This window comes from Bombyx mori, chromosome 19, assembly GCF_030269925.1.
Source record: "Bombyx mori chromosome 19, ASM3026992v2".
Taxonomy (NCBI): domain Eukaryota; kingdom Metazoa; phylum Arthropoda; class Insecta; order Lepidoptera; family Bombycidae; genus Bombyx; species Bombyx mori.
Window position 1 is genome coordinate 11,936,243 of NC_085125.1, and position 15,112 is coordinate 11,951,354.

The window sequence follows — 15,112 nt, forward strand, 5'->3', positions numbered from 1 at the left end:
CAACTACCTTAAAATTGCTCATAAAGTTGGAATTTGTCCCTAATCGCCCCATTTTACCTGTGCTCAATTAACCGACTTTGATACCTATCACCACAAAGTGGAAATATTATTAAGGTAGGTATTATTTAAGTACGGATTAAACTGTGTTCACTAACGACTTCCACGATTATAGACAAAATGGCGTAATAAATAATAAACCCGCAATATTTATAGGTTAGTACTGGTAGTACGCGTAAAGCCCATTATGGTATTCATAGGTACTATACTACTATATTTATAATGCGAAGCATTCATTTGAAGAGCGAGGTAGCTGTTAAACAAATTAATTCTGTAATTTTATGTTTCAAGGATCCACTATTCGGTATTCGGTGGCATTGACCGTCACGTTATAATATTTATAGGCTAAGTATTGAGCATTATGGGACACGAGATCGTTAATTTTATGGATAATGAGGGCTAACACCAGAAAAGTATATTTATTTATTTTGAAATATACAAACTACTTTTTTTGTCATTTAAATGCAATTAAGATTTCGATCACATGGCACCCACATTTTAATTCTGTAGGCTCCGGTAACCGTTTGATAATTTTTTTCTATTAGTTCCAATGCCTTTAATTTATTTTTAACAAACAATTCTATGAACAATTTCAGAAAATAATTAGATTTATAAACGCTTGTTGATTTAAATTTTTGTATATATTTCTAAACGATATCAACCAATTATGTCATCGTTTGACATTTGATGTCACGTTTGACATGTATTTTTGAACTAAGATCAAGACTTTTTATTAATTTAATTTATTTAAAATAAAACCTAATCATGTATTATTAATTCATTATAGGCTAAGAAATATCAAATAATTTTATAAAATGTGGTATATGTTACAGAATCACTTATTTTGTCTCACAAGACAAAGGTACAGAGCAAATTAATATGAATACTTTCTATTATCTGTGTATTTATCTCATAAAAGTTATATTTAATACATGTTTTCAGGTTCCTGGCTTCAAAAAGTAATAAATACTTCACTAATATAGTAAAAAACAAGCCATCAGACGCTTTAAATCGATATATATCACAGTTAAAGACTCGTGGAAAAAGTTCAAAGTCTGGAGAATCATTGCCTTGCAGTCCATGGAAATTGTGTACAGGAGTTAGTTTAGCTATTGGCGCTCGGTATTTTCTATATAGGAGTCCAGTATTTTGTAAAGCAGTTCAGACTTCGAGAGTAATACAGAGAAGGCCGAATTTCCAAGAGGATACCGCTAAATTTGATTGGGAAAAATTATTGAACTATTTAAAACCTCATAAATGGCTCCTTATAGCTGCTGTTGGTGTAAGTATAGTTTAAAATGCCCTTAGTAATCCAAAATATTCACTGTTGATAGGGTGTTTTGTAGGCCTGCCTGGGTAGGTACCATACCCCTCTTGACCGGGTAACCATAAATGGAATCCCCAGCGTTAAAAAAAAAGTTACCACAAGCCACCTATTTTGTGAAACAGTAATGCGTATGAAGTGTGGGTCAGAATGAAGACTCTTTCTACTATAAAACTGAGAATTAGAACTCAAGGTGATGGTATTGATGTAAATGGGCTTTGTAATCACTTAATACCAGGTTGGCTGTAACATTGTCAACCCATTAAAGCAATAAAAAATTAAGAGAAATCCAAAAGTAACAAGAAGTTGCAGATAAAAAGAATCATAGTAAAACATTTGAAAAATAACTCATCAATCAAGGTTTTTTTATTTTGCTGTTGAATTTTGTGTCATGTTTTTCTTTTTTTGCTTTTAGTCTGCGTTAGCTGTGGCATTCCTAAATGTGTACATCCCAGCTATGCTCGGTGTCATCGTGAATGTTCTAGCAGGAATAAGGAATAATCCGGCTGCTGATTTCATTGACGAGATCAAGATGCCGGCATTTAAATTGATTTCATTGTATGTTGGACAGGTGATACTTTAATTTCTATTATCTATGTAGAGGGACCGAAAAGATAAAGATTGTCTTAAAGATTATTAGTATCTTATTGACTTATTTTTTCTGATTGAATATAAATAGAACTAAAATTACACGATGATTTAAAAGCTTTGAAATAATTCCTTTTTATAATTGAGAGAACCTAGAGCATATAGTTTCATTAAAGATCTTTGTGGTTTTTTATTCAATTCTCTTTTTTGGAAAAAAAATGCAATGCCTGTAGATAAAAATTTTTTTGTCAATCAAAATTCAAAGTACAGCTATTAAGTGAATTAAATCCAAATATTTTCAATGCCCTCAAAAATATAAATATGTGACTAACACTAACTAGTAATTCCGAAATGCCATAATTGAAATTTTATGTATGATTTATTGAGTATGACTTAATAAATGCGCAGAGCTTATTTTACAATAATATTTTACTTATTTATTACACTTTATGCTATTAATCCACATTGGTGTTTTAATGCCTAATTGCATTCTCTACCAATCAACCAACGATACTGCAGACTAAATAATGGTAGATATAGTGAAATGTAAACACACAAAAAATTACAAATATAATGTAATAAATATAAATACAGATTTCAATAAAACCAGTAAACACACACACATATACACAACATAAATACATAAGTGTAAATATATGTATATAGTTTATATAATATTTGAATGAATAGATTATTCTCTTGTGCTTACTGTTATAGTTCATTTTTTCATTACAGGCAGCTTTTACGTTTTTCTACATTCACTTGCTGTCACAAGTGGGAGAAAAAGTGGCCACTCAAATGAAACAAGATCTATTTGTATCTATTCTAAGACAGGATATAGAATTTTTTGATAAAGAAAGAACTGGGGAATTAGTTAATAGGTAAGAGATTTTGTGTTCATTATGCAGTTATAGATGATTATAAGCATTAAATTGACACCTCTTTAAAAAGAAAATGTTAAAAAGTAATTCTGAATCGATTAAGGAGGCTACTTATACTTGTTTTTCACTGCACATTTCTATTTTCTTTAAATAATAAGTAATTATCTAATGATATATACATATTAACATATTTTGTCTAATTTGTTGTAAAAAAACACTACTTACATATGAATAAATAGATTTTTTTTTATGAAAAAACTTTATTCTTGCAAGTACTATTTATTGTTGGCAAAAAAAAAGTATGGCTCAAATCTTTAAATTCTCTTTCGACTGAAAAGGTTGCTGACCTCTGCACTATACTGAATAATCCTTAGGGAACTCACGTACTGGAAGGTCCAGTGGCTAATGTCTTCCAAATGCAAAATAGAAAAAAAACTTGAAACTGTTTTGTTTTAATATACTCTCTTTTCAAATGTTATTGTTTAATGGTGTAGTTTTCAAGTTATCGGAAATAGAATTTAATCATAATGATGTTTACTTGAAACTTATTTAAAATATTTCAGGTTAACAGTGGACGTACAAGACTTCAAAAGCTCTTTCAAACAGACCATATCGGGAGGTCTTAGAGCTATTACGCAGGTTAGTATTTTTGTAGCAACAAATTAAATTTGACACTATTAGATATATGTAAAGTCTGACATTCCTGTGTTTCTGTATATTAATCATAGTCAGCCGAATGCTGTAAGAGCATAGTTAATCTTTTTGCTTACTTCTAAAAAAATTGGATTTTGCTTGGCTTCATTTAAACACAGCAGACCTATTTTTTTTTTCTTTTTTTATTGCCTTTGTAGGCAGACGAGCATACGGCCCACCTGATGGTGAGTGGTTACCGTCGCCCATGGACTTCAGCAATGCCAAGGGCAGAGCCAAGCCGCTGCCTACTGCTTAATACTTAATAATACTTAATATTACAAATTAGATAATCATTTTCAGCAATTGTAGTGCAAAACTGCGCATGGTATGATGTGATATATGCCCACGATATGGCAAGAACATGTAGAAATGTAATGGAATTTGGAAACTTTTCCTTATTTTTACTAATACAATTGTCTTGACCCCAAGACATGGACAAGCAATGGATCGAGTTATGCTCGTAGTTAAGAGCAAGATAGAATCAGTAATAAGATTTGTTGGAGAACCATGATTACCGGCATAGCCTAAAGGATTATATTCTTACGCGCTGGGGTTCGGGATAAATAAAATTCCACCAAAGTACACCAAAAAACTGTATTGAACCCTTAGAACACTTAACAAACACTAAAACTCTCAATTCGTTTCTTCCGCTTCGCTTCTGGTGATCCGTTCGCTGTTTCGCTTCGAGTAGTTCCGATTACTGACTGACTGCCTGCCATCCCTGCAGCCTCCGATCAATAATAGTAACTAGATAAAGGGATACGTACAAAATTAAAGCAAAAACTGTCCGCGTGAATATATACTTATATAGCTACATTCGTTTACTAACAAACGGAGAAAAAAGTTTTGAAACACTTTTACGTTCAAACTAATAACAACTATGGCACCTAGTAATAAAGTCACAAATCTCCAAAACATTATCTAATACTTACGATCATTCGTCACATAAAACGAGCAAAGCAATAAATTACTCCTGTCACTTACCAATAAAAATACATATTTTAAACAACTTTTAATGTTAAATCAATCTTAACAAGCAACAAATAAAGTAACTTTTCCCTTAATTGCTCTGAGAACTAACATCGTTTTGCTTTATTTATTTTTGCTTCTTGAAATGCCGATTTCTATTTACTACAGGAGGTAAGGGAGTCGCGCTTAACACTAAAATAATTTATTAATGAATTAAAGTAAAAGTTTAGTTGTTTACTTTTTATGTTTTGGAAATGTATGTTTGTTAGTATCTATACATTACTTATTATTTTATTAGCGTTACGTTTTTGTGTAATATATATTTTTAAGTTTTCGCGACCAGTGCACATAATAAAACAACGTTTAAACGGTTTCAAGCGCGGTATTTTTATTACAATGTTTCGGCCACGTTTCAGTAGCCGTGAGCACGGAAGGCAAAGATGTCCAGTGTCAATAAACGGAGATATTAGCTGGCTTATAAAAGTAATCTCTTGTTTCTCTGGCGACAATCGAGATCCATTCTGCACACGTGATTGCTAGGAAAGCTAAAATAAAAATGCAAAGCTAAGTATCTAATGAGAGTCCAACAAACAGACACAAAAGCAGCATTAACCAATTTTAACCAACTAATTTTGAAGTGCTGCTAACAAATTTTAAAAAATTATTACAACACAAATCTAATCCATGCATTTACTGTTCTGTTAAGCAAAAGTTTGTCCATGTGTTGGCCGAGCCTTGGCCAACATTTGTAGCGGTGGTTAAAAATCGGTAATTTTGTTCAAAGTTTAATATTATTTATAAGTTTAAAGCTTACAATATAGTTTATACTTCATGTACTTACCGAAAGTAAGATATTCCGGCCGTTAAATTGCTTTTTCGGGCCTTATTTTTGCAACTTTTGAATACACACTGCGGTATTGTGAGACGGGTTGACATTGGCTGTGTTTGAAGTGAACTAAACAAAACAAGAGCTCACATTTCTAGTGCGCTGTTATTTGACGAGACGGATTTTATGCACCGACCCGAAATCTAGTTACTATTGTTGATCGAAGCCTGCAGCGCTTTTATAGTCGATACCACATCCCTAGAATTATCGAGAATATTCCACACATCTCTAGTATTGTGTTTCCGCTATCTGACAATATATGGCGTTGTACTTCTCGATCGTTCTAGGTGCTGCTAGATCCTTCGATATTCGTTTGACTATTCGGCGATAGATGGCGTTACTCTTACCGGCGTAACAATATGATTAAAGTGCATGGGGCCGGCTGGGCATCTGCAGAACAGATGGCCTCTTCGGCTTCCCTCGACCGGCAACTATGCCGAAGGTCATTGGAATCCGGTGGATGCAGGTCAAGCAAGACTGGTCGTCGTGTCGAGCTTTGTGGAAAGCCTGTTGCCAACACTGGGCGTCTAGGTTGATAAGAATACAGTAGTATTATAGTATTTAATGTATTAACAGAATTTCATCTAACTATCATGTCGAGTGACCGCTGATTGATTATAATTACAGGTGGTGGGTTCTGCGGTGAGCCTCTTAGTCATATCCCCACATTTGACAGGGCTGACGATGATCTGCGTCCCGTCAGTTGTTATCGGAGGCACCTTCATTGGTTCGCTGTTGAGGAAATTGTCCAGGGAAGCTCAAACTCAGGTACCTTCTAGTCTTTTTTATTTTTTATTTATTTTTTGCTTAGATGGGTGGACGAGCTCACAGCCCGCCTGGTGTTAAGTGGTTACTAGAGCCCATAGACATCTACCACATAAATGTGCTACCCACCTTGAGATATAAGTTCGAAGGTCTCAAGTATAGTTACAACGGCTGCCCCACCCTTCAAACCGAAACGCATTACTACTTCACGGCAGAAATAGGCAGGGTGGTGGTACCCACCCGCGCGGACTCACAAGAGGTCCTACCACCAGTAATACTTATCGTCCACTATTGTTACTTCTCGTCCAACAAATTCGCGTTGATTTCGTAAACGTTGACTAAGGGTTACATCGAAGAATGGGTAGCTAGTCCTACAAATCAGCGCACATCAATCGTCAATGAGCCTTTACTGGTGGTAGGGCGTTTTAAAGTCCCATTCGGACAGGCAACAGGCCTAATTCTGGCAATTCTCCTTTCGGTTTGAAGGGTGCAAAGGTTTGATTTTGATTATTACTGGTGGTATGGGGGCCTTGTGAGCCCATCCGGATAGGTCACCACCATCACCCTGACTATTTCTACTACGACACAGGAGTGCGTTTCGGTTTGAAGGGTTCAGCAGCCGTAGTACTGTAAAATCTGAGTTATAGAACTCACATCTATACTAATATTATAAAGCTGAAGAGTTTGTATATTTGAACGCGCTAATCTCAGGAACTAGTGGTCCGATTTGAAAAATTCTTTCAGTGTTAGATAGCCCATTTATTGGGGAAGGCTATAGGCTATATAACATCACTGTAAGACCAATACAAGTGAAGCGCCTATAAAGAATGTTTCAAAATAGGGGCTTAAATAGCTCCTTAACATACTGTAATTCAAAAATATTTTCACTTTCTACGTAAATGAAGGGGGGGGGGGGTGAGTTTAGCGTTACGCCAAAGTAACTATTCCACGCGGACGGAGTCGCGGGCAAAAGCTAGTCTCAAGATAAGTGGCGGCATTTATGTTGTCCATGCCTATGGGTTCCCATAACTATTTAAATTTCTTTTTTTATTGGCCTTGTAGGCAGACGAGCATACGGCCCACCTGTGGTTACCGTCGCCCATGGACTTCAGCAATGCTAGGGGCAGAGCCAAGCCGCTGCCTACCGCTTAATAATCTCCATAAGCCTCGTTTAAACTTAACTCAAGGTAGACAGCGAGTTCGCCTACGCATCTCGTTTGTTCCTCTCGTATCCTAGATAGAAAAGGCGACGTTGGTGGCGGAGGAAGCACTCTCCAACATGCGGACGGTTCGAGCCTTCGCCGCCGAAGACAGCGAGGCGCAGATGTTTGCCAAGGAGTGTGACGAGGCCGCCCAGCTCAGCATGGAGCTGGGACTCGGCATCGGATTGTTTCAGGCCGGGACTAACCTGTTCTTGAATGGGTAAGTAAGACTATTGTAGATTAAACGTACTCCGTGGTAGATAAATATTTCCATCATTTTATATGCAGTAATTTGATAACGAAATCTCTACATTAATTATTAAAATTCCAAATGATCGGAATTCTTAATTATAGTAATAAATGTTCACTTCAAAGTAAATTTTCTTACTCTTTCCTTCTTTCTCTCCGACTTTTCAACCTCTTTGTGTATCACGGAGGGCTGTAAGTTTTTAAAAGGCTTATGACAATGGCTCGAATGAAAATATTGTGTTGCTTATTTAAAATCGAACCCGCAAAATGTATAAAATATATTTGTAGACATTTGATAGTTCGCATTGTGAAGTTAAAAGGCAGGGCCCTGAAACTGCGATTCTTTGAGATAAAATGTTTTTTGTATGGAAACTAACGACATCTTGCGGCGGATGCCCCTAAACTTATATGTTATTAAAATTAAAGCATTTAATTATTGTATAACTAAACACAGAAAATAAAAATAAAAAATCATACAAGTCCTCCTTTTGCCTTTTTCTCTTTTTTTTTGCTTTTCTTTTTTTTGTATTTCATTTTATGATGTGAAAGGCAATAAATGATCTTTATTATTATTTATTATTATTAAGTCTGTATTTGTAATAGACAAATTAATAAAATTTTATCAATTTGTGGTTTCTGAAAATTTACATAATCCTTGATTAAAAATAAAATGTAGGATAGGTTATGTTACTGCCATCTACAGGAGCAATGTCAAAACTAATCGAAGCGAAGCCATCTAGTGGCCGATGCCCGTAAACATTTTTGTTGAGTGCTTGAGTTGCTTATCTATAACTAATTTATGTATATTCTCTATAACTTTATGTTCCATGAACTACTCGTTTTTGTAAATATGTTGGTACGTTTATACATAAAATCGAACCAGTGGATGCGCCACTCTATTTTCTTTATTATATAAAATTATATTTATTAGTGTTCCCCCCCGGTAGCCGAAATTCGACTATAATTAATTGAAATTATAAGTTTGAAAATTATTATGATTCTATTTATAATCACAGATTTCGCCAAGGTTACACTATACACGAATAATATTAAAGACGATCAATATTAATCTATTCCCAATTTGACCACAGACAATAACAAAAGTTTGACACATGACATAGAGTATATTATATGTGTGTGTCAAATACATGGTAGTGTGTGTAATGTTTTTTTATTGATTTAACGTATTGTTATGCATAATTAAAAAAAAATTAGAATTCTGCACTCCTTCCTTCACTATAATAATATTCTCTATAGGTGTGGGAAATTTCATACACGCAATTTTCGTAAAAAGTGGTACAAAGTTTTGCTTCACGTATTAATTTAAAGCTAACGCGCACATCCCTATTTGTTAAATATATAAACATATATAGATAAAAACATTATGTTACTATTTTAACAATAATTTTATAGTATTTTTTTTTCTGGTCATACGAAAATGTCATCTATTGACTATGATAATAATACTGATTTTCCCTTGGGATTTATAGAATGGTGCTCGGCACTATGTTCCTCGGCGGTCATTTGATGTCGACCGGGCAGATGTCGGCGGGAGACGTGATGGCGTTCCTGGTGAACGCGCAGACTGTGCAGCGCTCGGTGGCGCAGCTGTCTCTGCTGTTCGGCTCCGTCGTTAAGGGGATCAGCGCCGGCGGTCGGGTGTTCGAGGTCAGTGGACCTGTGTGCTTAGTGCCAGCTCTCGACTGATTTTTTTTTATTGCCCTTGTGGGCAGATGAGCATACGGCCCACCGGATGGTGAGTGGCTGCCGTCGCCCATGGACTTCAGTAATGCCAGGGGCAGAGCCAAGCCGCTGCTTACCGATCTTCTCAGTGGGTCGCTTTGTAACTATACTGAGACCGTAGAACTTATGTCTCGACTTGGGTTGCGCCAACCACCAGGTGGGCTGTGAGCTCGTCCACCCATCTAACAATAAAAAAAAATGAAAAAAAGTCCAACGCGTATAAACAATTGTTTAAGACGATTTTCAAGAGAATTCATGATTAAGCTACCGCCACTTTTCTACTGTTAATACGAGTGACTATTGTCGCCCAAGACATTCCGGCTCGACGTAATCATCTGTAAAAACAACATGGCGCCAGTCGGTGACGTCATCAGTCGCTGACGTCACCAGTAACTCCGTCATGTATGAAACAAAGATGAATACCGACCGTTGATAATGTAATCACTAGATTCAAATGAACCATAACTTAGTTTTTGTTATAAATTAAATACTCATCCATCGATAAGTTTGATCGTTTTTCTTTCAGTACATCAATAAGAAACCCGCAATGGACACGTCCGGTACTAAGTATATAAAGTACCACGAGTTTCACGGCGACATCGAGTTTAAGAACGTCACATTCGCCTATCCCACAAGACCGGAGGCTGTAAGTACGAAATTTATTTGAATAGTGAGGGGTAGATCTCAGGGGTATATCTCAGGGGTCAGTCACCAATATCGATATTCGAGTTCTAATCTTTCTTTAAAACAAACAATTTTCAATTTTAAACGATAATTACATTCAGACGCGGGCGCACGCTATTCACACTCAAAACGGAAGCGCCCGGAACATAGATTATACACTGTTAAAAAGATGGACATAGATACTAACTTTGTATAGCGAGCGGGCATACGGCCGCGAGAGTGACGTACCGGTCGGTTTGCTATAATATGCAATTTCGAAAAGGGAACATGTCGCATATTTGTCAAATACGTTTTTTCATATACATGTAGCTCTGAGGCGTACCTACACCCATTTTATAATAATTCTAGTAATTTTTAATTGCTAATTAACACTAAATATATATATCAAAAGTTAGTATTTTAAATTGTACACTGCTTTAGAAAATAAACCGTTTTTATCATTTCCTGGACATTTTACATTTTCAGATATTTGCTCTTTTCGAAATTGCACATTAGGACCTCTTGTGGTACCTCTTGTTTACTGGTGGTAGTACCTCTTGTGAGTCCGCACGGGTAGGTACCACCACACAGTTTATTTCTGCCGTGAAGCAGTAATGCGTTTCGGTTTGAAGGGTGGGGCAGCCGTTGTAACTATACTGAGACCTTAGAACTTATATCTCAATGTGGGTGGCGCATTTACGTTGTAGATGTTTATGGGCTCCAGTAACCACATAACATCAGGTGGGCTGTGAGCTCGAACAACTATCTAAGCAAAAAAAAGGAAAATAAGCACTTATTTTATCGAGCCCGGTCATGTTTCCTAACGATGCAACAAATTGATTTGCAGGTGATATTGAAGGATTTCAATCTTAAAATACCTGCTGGCAAGACGGTCGCCATAGTCGGCACATCTGGCAACGGGAAGTCTACTATCGCTGCTCTGTTGGAAAGGTACTTTTTGATCTAGATAGAATAGTAGTGCTACTAGATGCTTTCAGATTATGAAAATTGGATCCTTTTGAAAATATCAACAGATTCGACATAACCTTTCATCCCTGCATATGTACTTAACGCAGTCATCCTTCAGTCAGCAATCTCATGCCAACTAACATGCTAACATATCTATTGCGTACTGTATGTATGAACTTGTTCCTGTAATGTCATATCGTCGCTGTCAAACCAAAATCTGCTATGTGCAAAAACTCTATTTTGAATTAACGAGTAAAAATATTTTCGTATAAAATTTAATATGAAGGTGAATTTTTAGGAACTATATCAAATGAAAGCTATAGATAGATAAATATTAAAGCTATAGACACATAACAGTTTTTTTTATACGGTAGATAGGGCTGTGAACTATACGAAAAGGTCAAAAAGTAAAAATCTCAAAAAGTGCACATGTAGCAGCTGATTTCGGTTGGACAACGACGATATTGTGTAGTCGTAAATTATGTCTCCTTGTCTACCATACAACGAACTCGATCTTCCGAATTCCTCTGAATAGGTTCTACGACGTGAACGAAGGCCAAGTGTCGATAGATGGCGTTGTCTTGCGCGAGTTCGACGGCAAGTGGCTCCGCGGGAGGGCGCTAGGTCTGATCGGCCAGGAGCCGGTCCTGTTCGCCACCACGGTCCGGGAGAACATCCGGTACGGGAGACCAGAGGCCACTGATGCTGAGGTAACGAGGACCATTGTTTCTGAAGTTGTCTGAACGAGCTAACGGTTAAGTAAGTTTAACTAACGGTAGGCAGCGGCTCGGCTCTGCCCCTGGTATTGCTGAAGTCCATGGGCGACGGTAACCACTCACTATCACAACTAGGAATAGTTTGGATAACAGCTACCGCCAAAATCCGGTCACCAAGTGATGGTGGCGTATGCTATAATTGCAGGTGATGCAGGCGGCTACGATAGCCAATGCTCATGAGTTCATACAGTCGTTCCCGGAGGGGTACGATACTCTGGTCGGCGAGAGGGGGATGGCTCTGAGCGGGGGACAGAAGCAGCGAGTCGCCATCGCCAGAGCCGTGCTGAAGAATCCACCGGTTATAATACTGGACGAGGCCACCAGGTACGCGTGGTTGGAAAAATTACGGGGAAACCGGTTCAAACCAGACCTGCCGTTGACATATTGAACCCCATATACTACCACACCCAGGGGATACGACAATATACCTATTGAGTAACGCTCAAAAATAATTAAGGGACTCTAAATATAATTAGCGACTTCAATGCATTCGTATCTAGCGATGCAACGGTGTTCGAATCCCGCAGGCGGGTACCAATTTTTCTAATCAAATACGTAGATCACAATTGTTCACGATTGACTTCCACGGGGAAGGAATAACATCGTGTAATAAAAATCAAATCCACAAAATTATAATTTGCGTAATTACTGGTTATTAATGGTCTGGACATCTTGTGAGTCGGCACGGGTAGGCACCACACCCCCGCCTATTTCTGCCGTGAAGCAGTAATGGCGTTCGGTTTGAAAGGTGGGGCAGCCGTTGTCAGACCTTAGAACTCATATCTCAAGGTGGGTGGCGGCATTTACGTTGTAGATGTATATGGGCTCCGGTAACCACTAAACACCAGGTGGGATGTGAGCTCGTCCACCCATACATGCAATAAAATAAAAAAACTATTCGGCTATTACAACAATTGTGACTCCAAACTTCATTATATCGACGCTTGAAAGTCAAACGTGACTAAGCGACAATAACTGCTTTGTACATAAATTATAGTCAATAACCATATTCGATGCGCAAAAAACATATATTTCTAGGTCTATTCAAATCATTTCAATCCTGCAGCTAGATTCGTTAAAATAGATTTTTTTTCAGGTATTTCAACTTTAAATTAGTCATCTGTAAAGTTCACGCATTGTCGGTTAGTCACGTTTGCCTTTCAAGCGTCGATATGTAGATGATGTGATGTTTGCAGCGCTCTTGATTCCGCGAGCGAGAAGGTCGTACAGAAGGCGCTGGAGACGGCGGCCAAGGGTCGGACCGTGCTGGTGATAGCCCACAGGCTATCCACGGTCATCAATGCCGATCTGATCGTCGTATTAAACAAGGGGAAGATTGTTGAGGTACATTTTTGACGTATCTTTTTTTTCCTGCCTATTGATTGGTAGCCTAAGAGGCTATTCCAGCTATGCCCGGACGGGTAGGTGAGCTTACGGGCCTAACCTGAGAGAAGTTGCTAACACTAGCCCTAGCAAGAGCAGTGCTTCGCGGAAACTAGCGCCGGATCGGAATCGCGACCCACTGAGAAGATCCGGCGAGAAACTCATTGACTTAATATAAAAACCAACAAAAATGTTATATATAATGAACATAATGAATGTGTTATCTGAGGCACTGCTGGATTAAGATACACACGTGAACGCACCCACTCACACATACAAACACACACACACACACACACACACACACACACGCACACACACGCACACACACACACACACACGCACACACACACACACACACACACGCACGCACGCACACACACACACGCACACACACATGTGCGTACTTACTCATAGTCAGTTGATTTTTTGTGCTGAGTTATTTTACATTGAATGTATGATTTTAGGGTGAGCGGAGTCTCCTAATCACTAATTGACAGAGCAATCATGTAGATAAATTATTATTAATTAATTTTCATTGTTAATTTCAATTGTCTTTTTATTTTGCAGATGGGAAATCATGAACAATTGAAGAAATTGAAGGGTTTTTATTGGAATCTTATAAAGCAACAGGATCAAGATCTAGAGCAATCGAGATGATGGGATTGTGTTACAGTTGGTGGGGCAGGGTGGCCGCCGTCCTCATGTGACATCGACCTCATGTCTCAAAGTGTTTGGGACCGCTTAGGATCTGATGTTCATTAACTCTGTATTCACTGCTAAGATGAGGGTAAAATTTAAAAATAGATTTACACTTGTGTTGAATTCTCAAATACACACATAGAACAAACATAAGTTTGACAATAAATGATAATAGTGATGACGTCACGATTTTCAAACGAAACCGTCTATGGTTAGTAGATTGCAATAATGCATTCATATCAATTAGTGAGATAAGCAAAGAATTTCATCATTATTCATCATTCATGATTTTACTGATATGAACAATATCCAAAGAGATAGTATGTAATTCAAAAATTCATTAACACACATCTAGGGATCCGGGGTAAGTTATATTACTAAAATTGAAGCTGGCCGAGGGTATTGTAGGCCCGTGCGGGTAGGTACCACCACCTTGTCTATTTTTGCTGCGTAGCAACCATGCGCCAGTTTTGAAGGGTCGGTAAATCATTTAGAAGTAAAATCTTCGTCCTTTAGGGTTGTGGACTCGCCTGTGGACTCGGTGATGCAAAAAAGTTATAGTAATAGAAAAAGCCAATGAAACAACTCTATATCGCCCAAATAAGAGAAAGAGAGAGAGAGAGCACGCGTTGGTACTTCTGACGTCACTGCCGTGTATAATCTGTAAACGTTACAATCGCGCAGCTGACTTCATATGCCGACCACAGCTCTTTGAAAAACACTATTTGCATTCATAATATAACGGGTTAAAGATTCATTTTGTGTAAAGAAACGAATAGACAAGGATACCTAAATAAGGTTTTATTGTTATATACCTTTGTTGTTTGTAAAAGGAATAAAAAGTGTTACCAGAAATTGGTTTTATTTGACTACCCTACTAACGTTTTCAATCGGTCATATTATTAAAAAAATACATGAATGCTCGGTTGTTGATGTTAAGGCTTTACTTGATTTGTGCGTGTACATCGTCTTGCAAAAGGAGGCGGTGTCGCGAGGTAAGAGCGAGAGATCCGCTGCCGTTAAACTCTGGGTCAGGGGAGGGATTTCGAGAAGGATATTATGTTCTTGTAGGAGGGAGCCTACCAGGTATAGGCGGATCAAATGTTAAGAGCGACCGTTTGGCGGTGTATCCCGTTTCAACCGGGCAGGCTGGTCTTGGTCCATCGGGGTATTCCGGGGTACCAGCGGCAACGTCTGGGGCGGTCTGACAGGCTGCCGTGCCGTGACTGCTGATGTGGAGTCGTCGATTTGCTACCACGAGT

General features: G+C 37.9%; 1 protein-coding gene and 1 long non-coding RNA gene across 2 annotated transcripts; one reads left to right on the forward strand and one right to left on the reverse strand.

Annotated features, from left to right (window-relative positions):
* Nucleotides 1–720: 720 nt before the first annotated feature.
* Nucleotides 721–14,705, forward strand: LOC101745509 (mitochondrial potassium channel ATP-binding subunit). Its single transcript, XM_004922419.2, has 14 exons — nt 721–919; nt 1,000–1,339; nt 1,797–1,952; nt 2,705–2,850; nt 3,414–3,489; nt 6,026–6,166; nt 7,401–7,585; nt 9,105–9,282; nt 9,884–10,003; nt 10,868–10,971; nt 11,525–11,699; nt 11,911–12,089; nt 12,962–13,109; nt 13,719–14,705. The coding sequence occupies exons 1-14, from the start codon at nt 873–875 to the stop codon at nt 13,806–13,808; spliced, it is 2,085 nt and encodes a 694-aa protein (XP_004922476.1). The 5' UTR covers nt 721–872; the 3' UTR covers nt 13,809–14,705.
* Nucleotides 4,650–6,019, reverse strand: LOC134200630 (uncharacterized). The gene is made up of 2 exons (XR_009975625.1): nt 5,354–6,019; nt 4,650–5,057 (listed from the first exon to the last, which is right to left on the reverse strand). It is a non-coding gene; the product is annotated as an uncharacterized LOC134200630 (long non-coding RNA).
* Nucleotides 14,706–15,112: the final 407 nt, after the last annotated feature.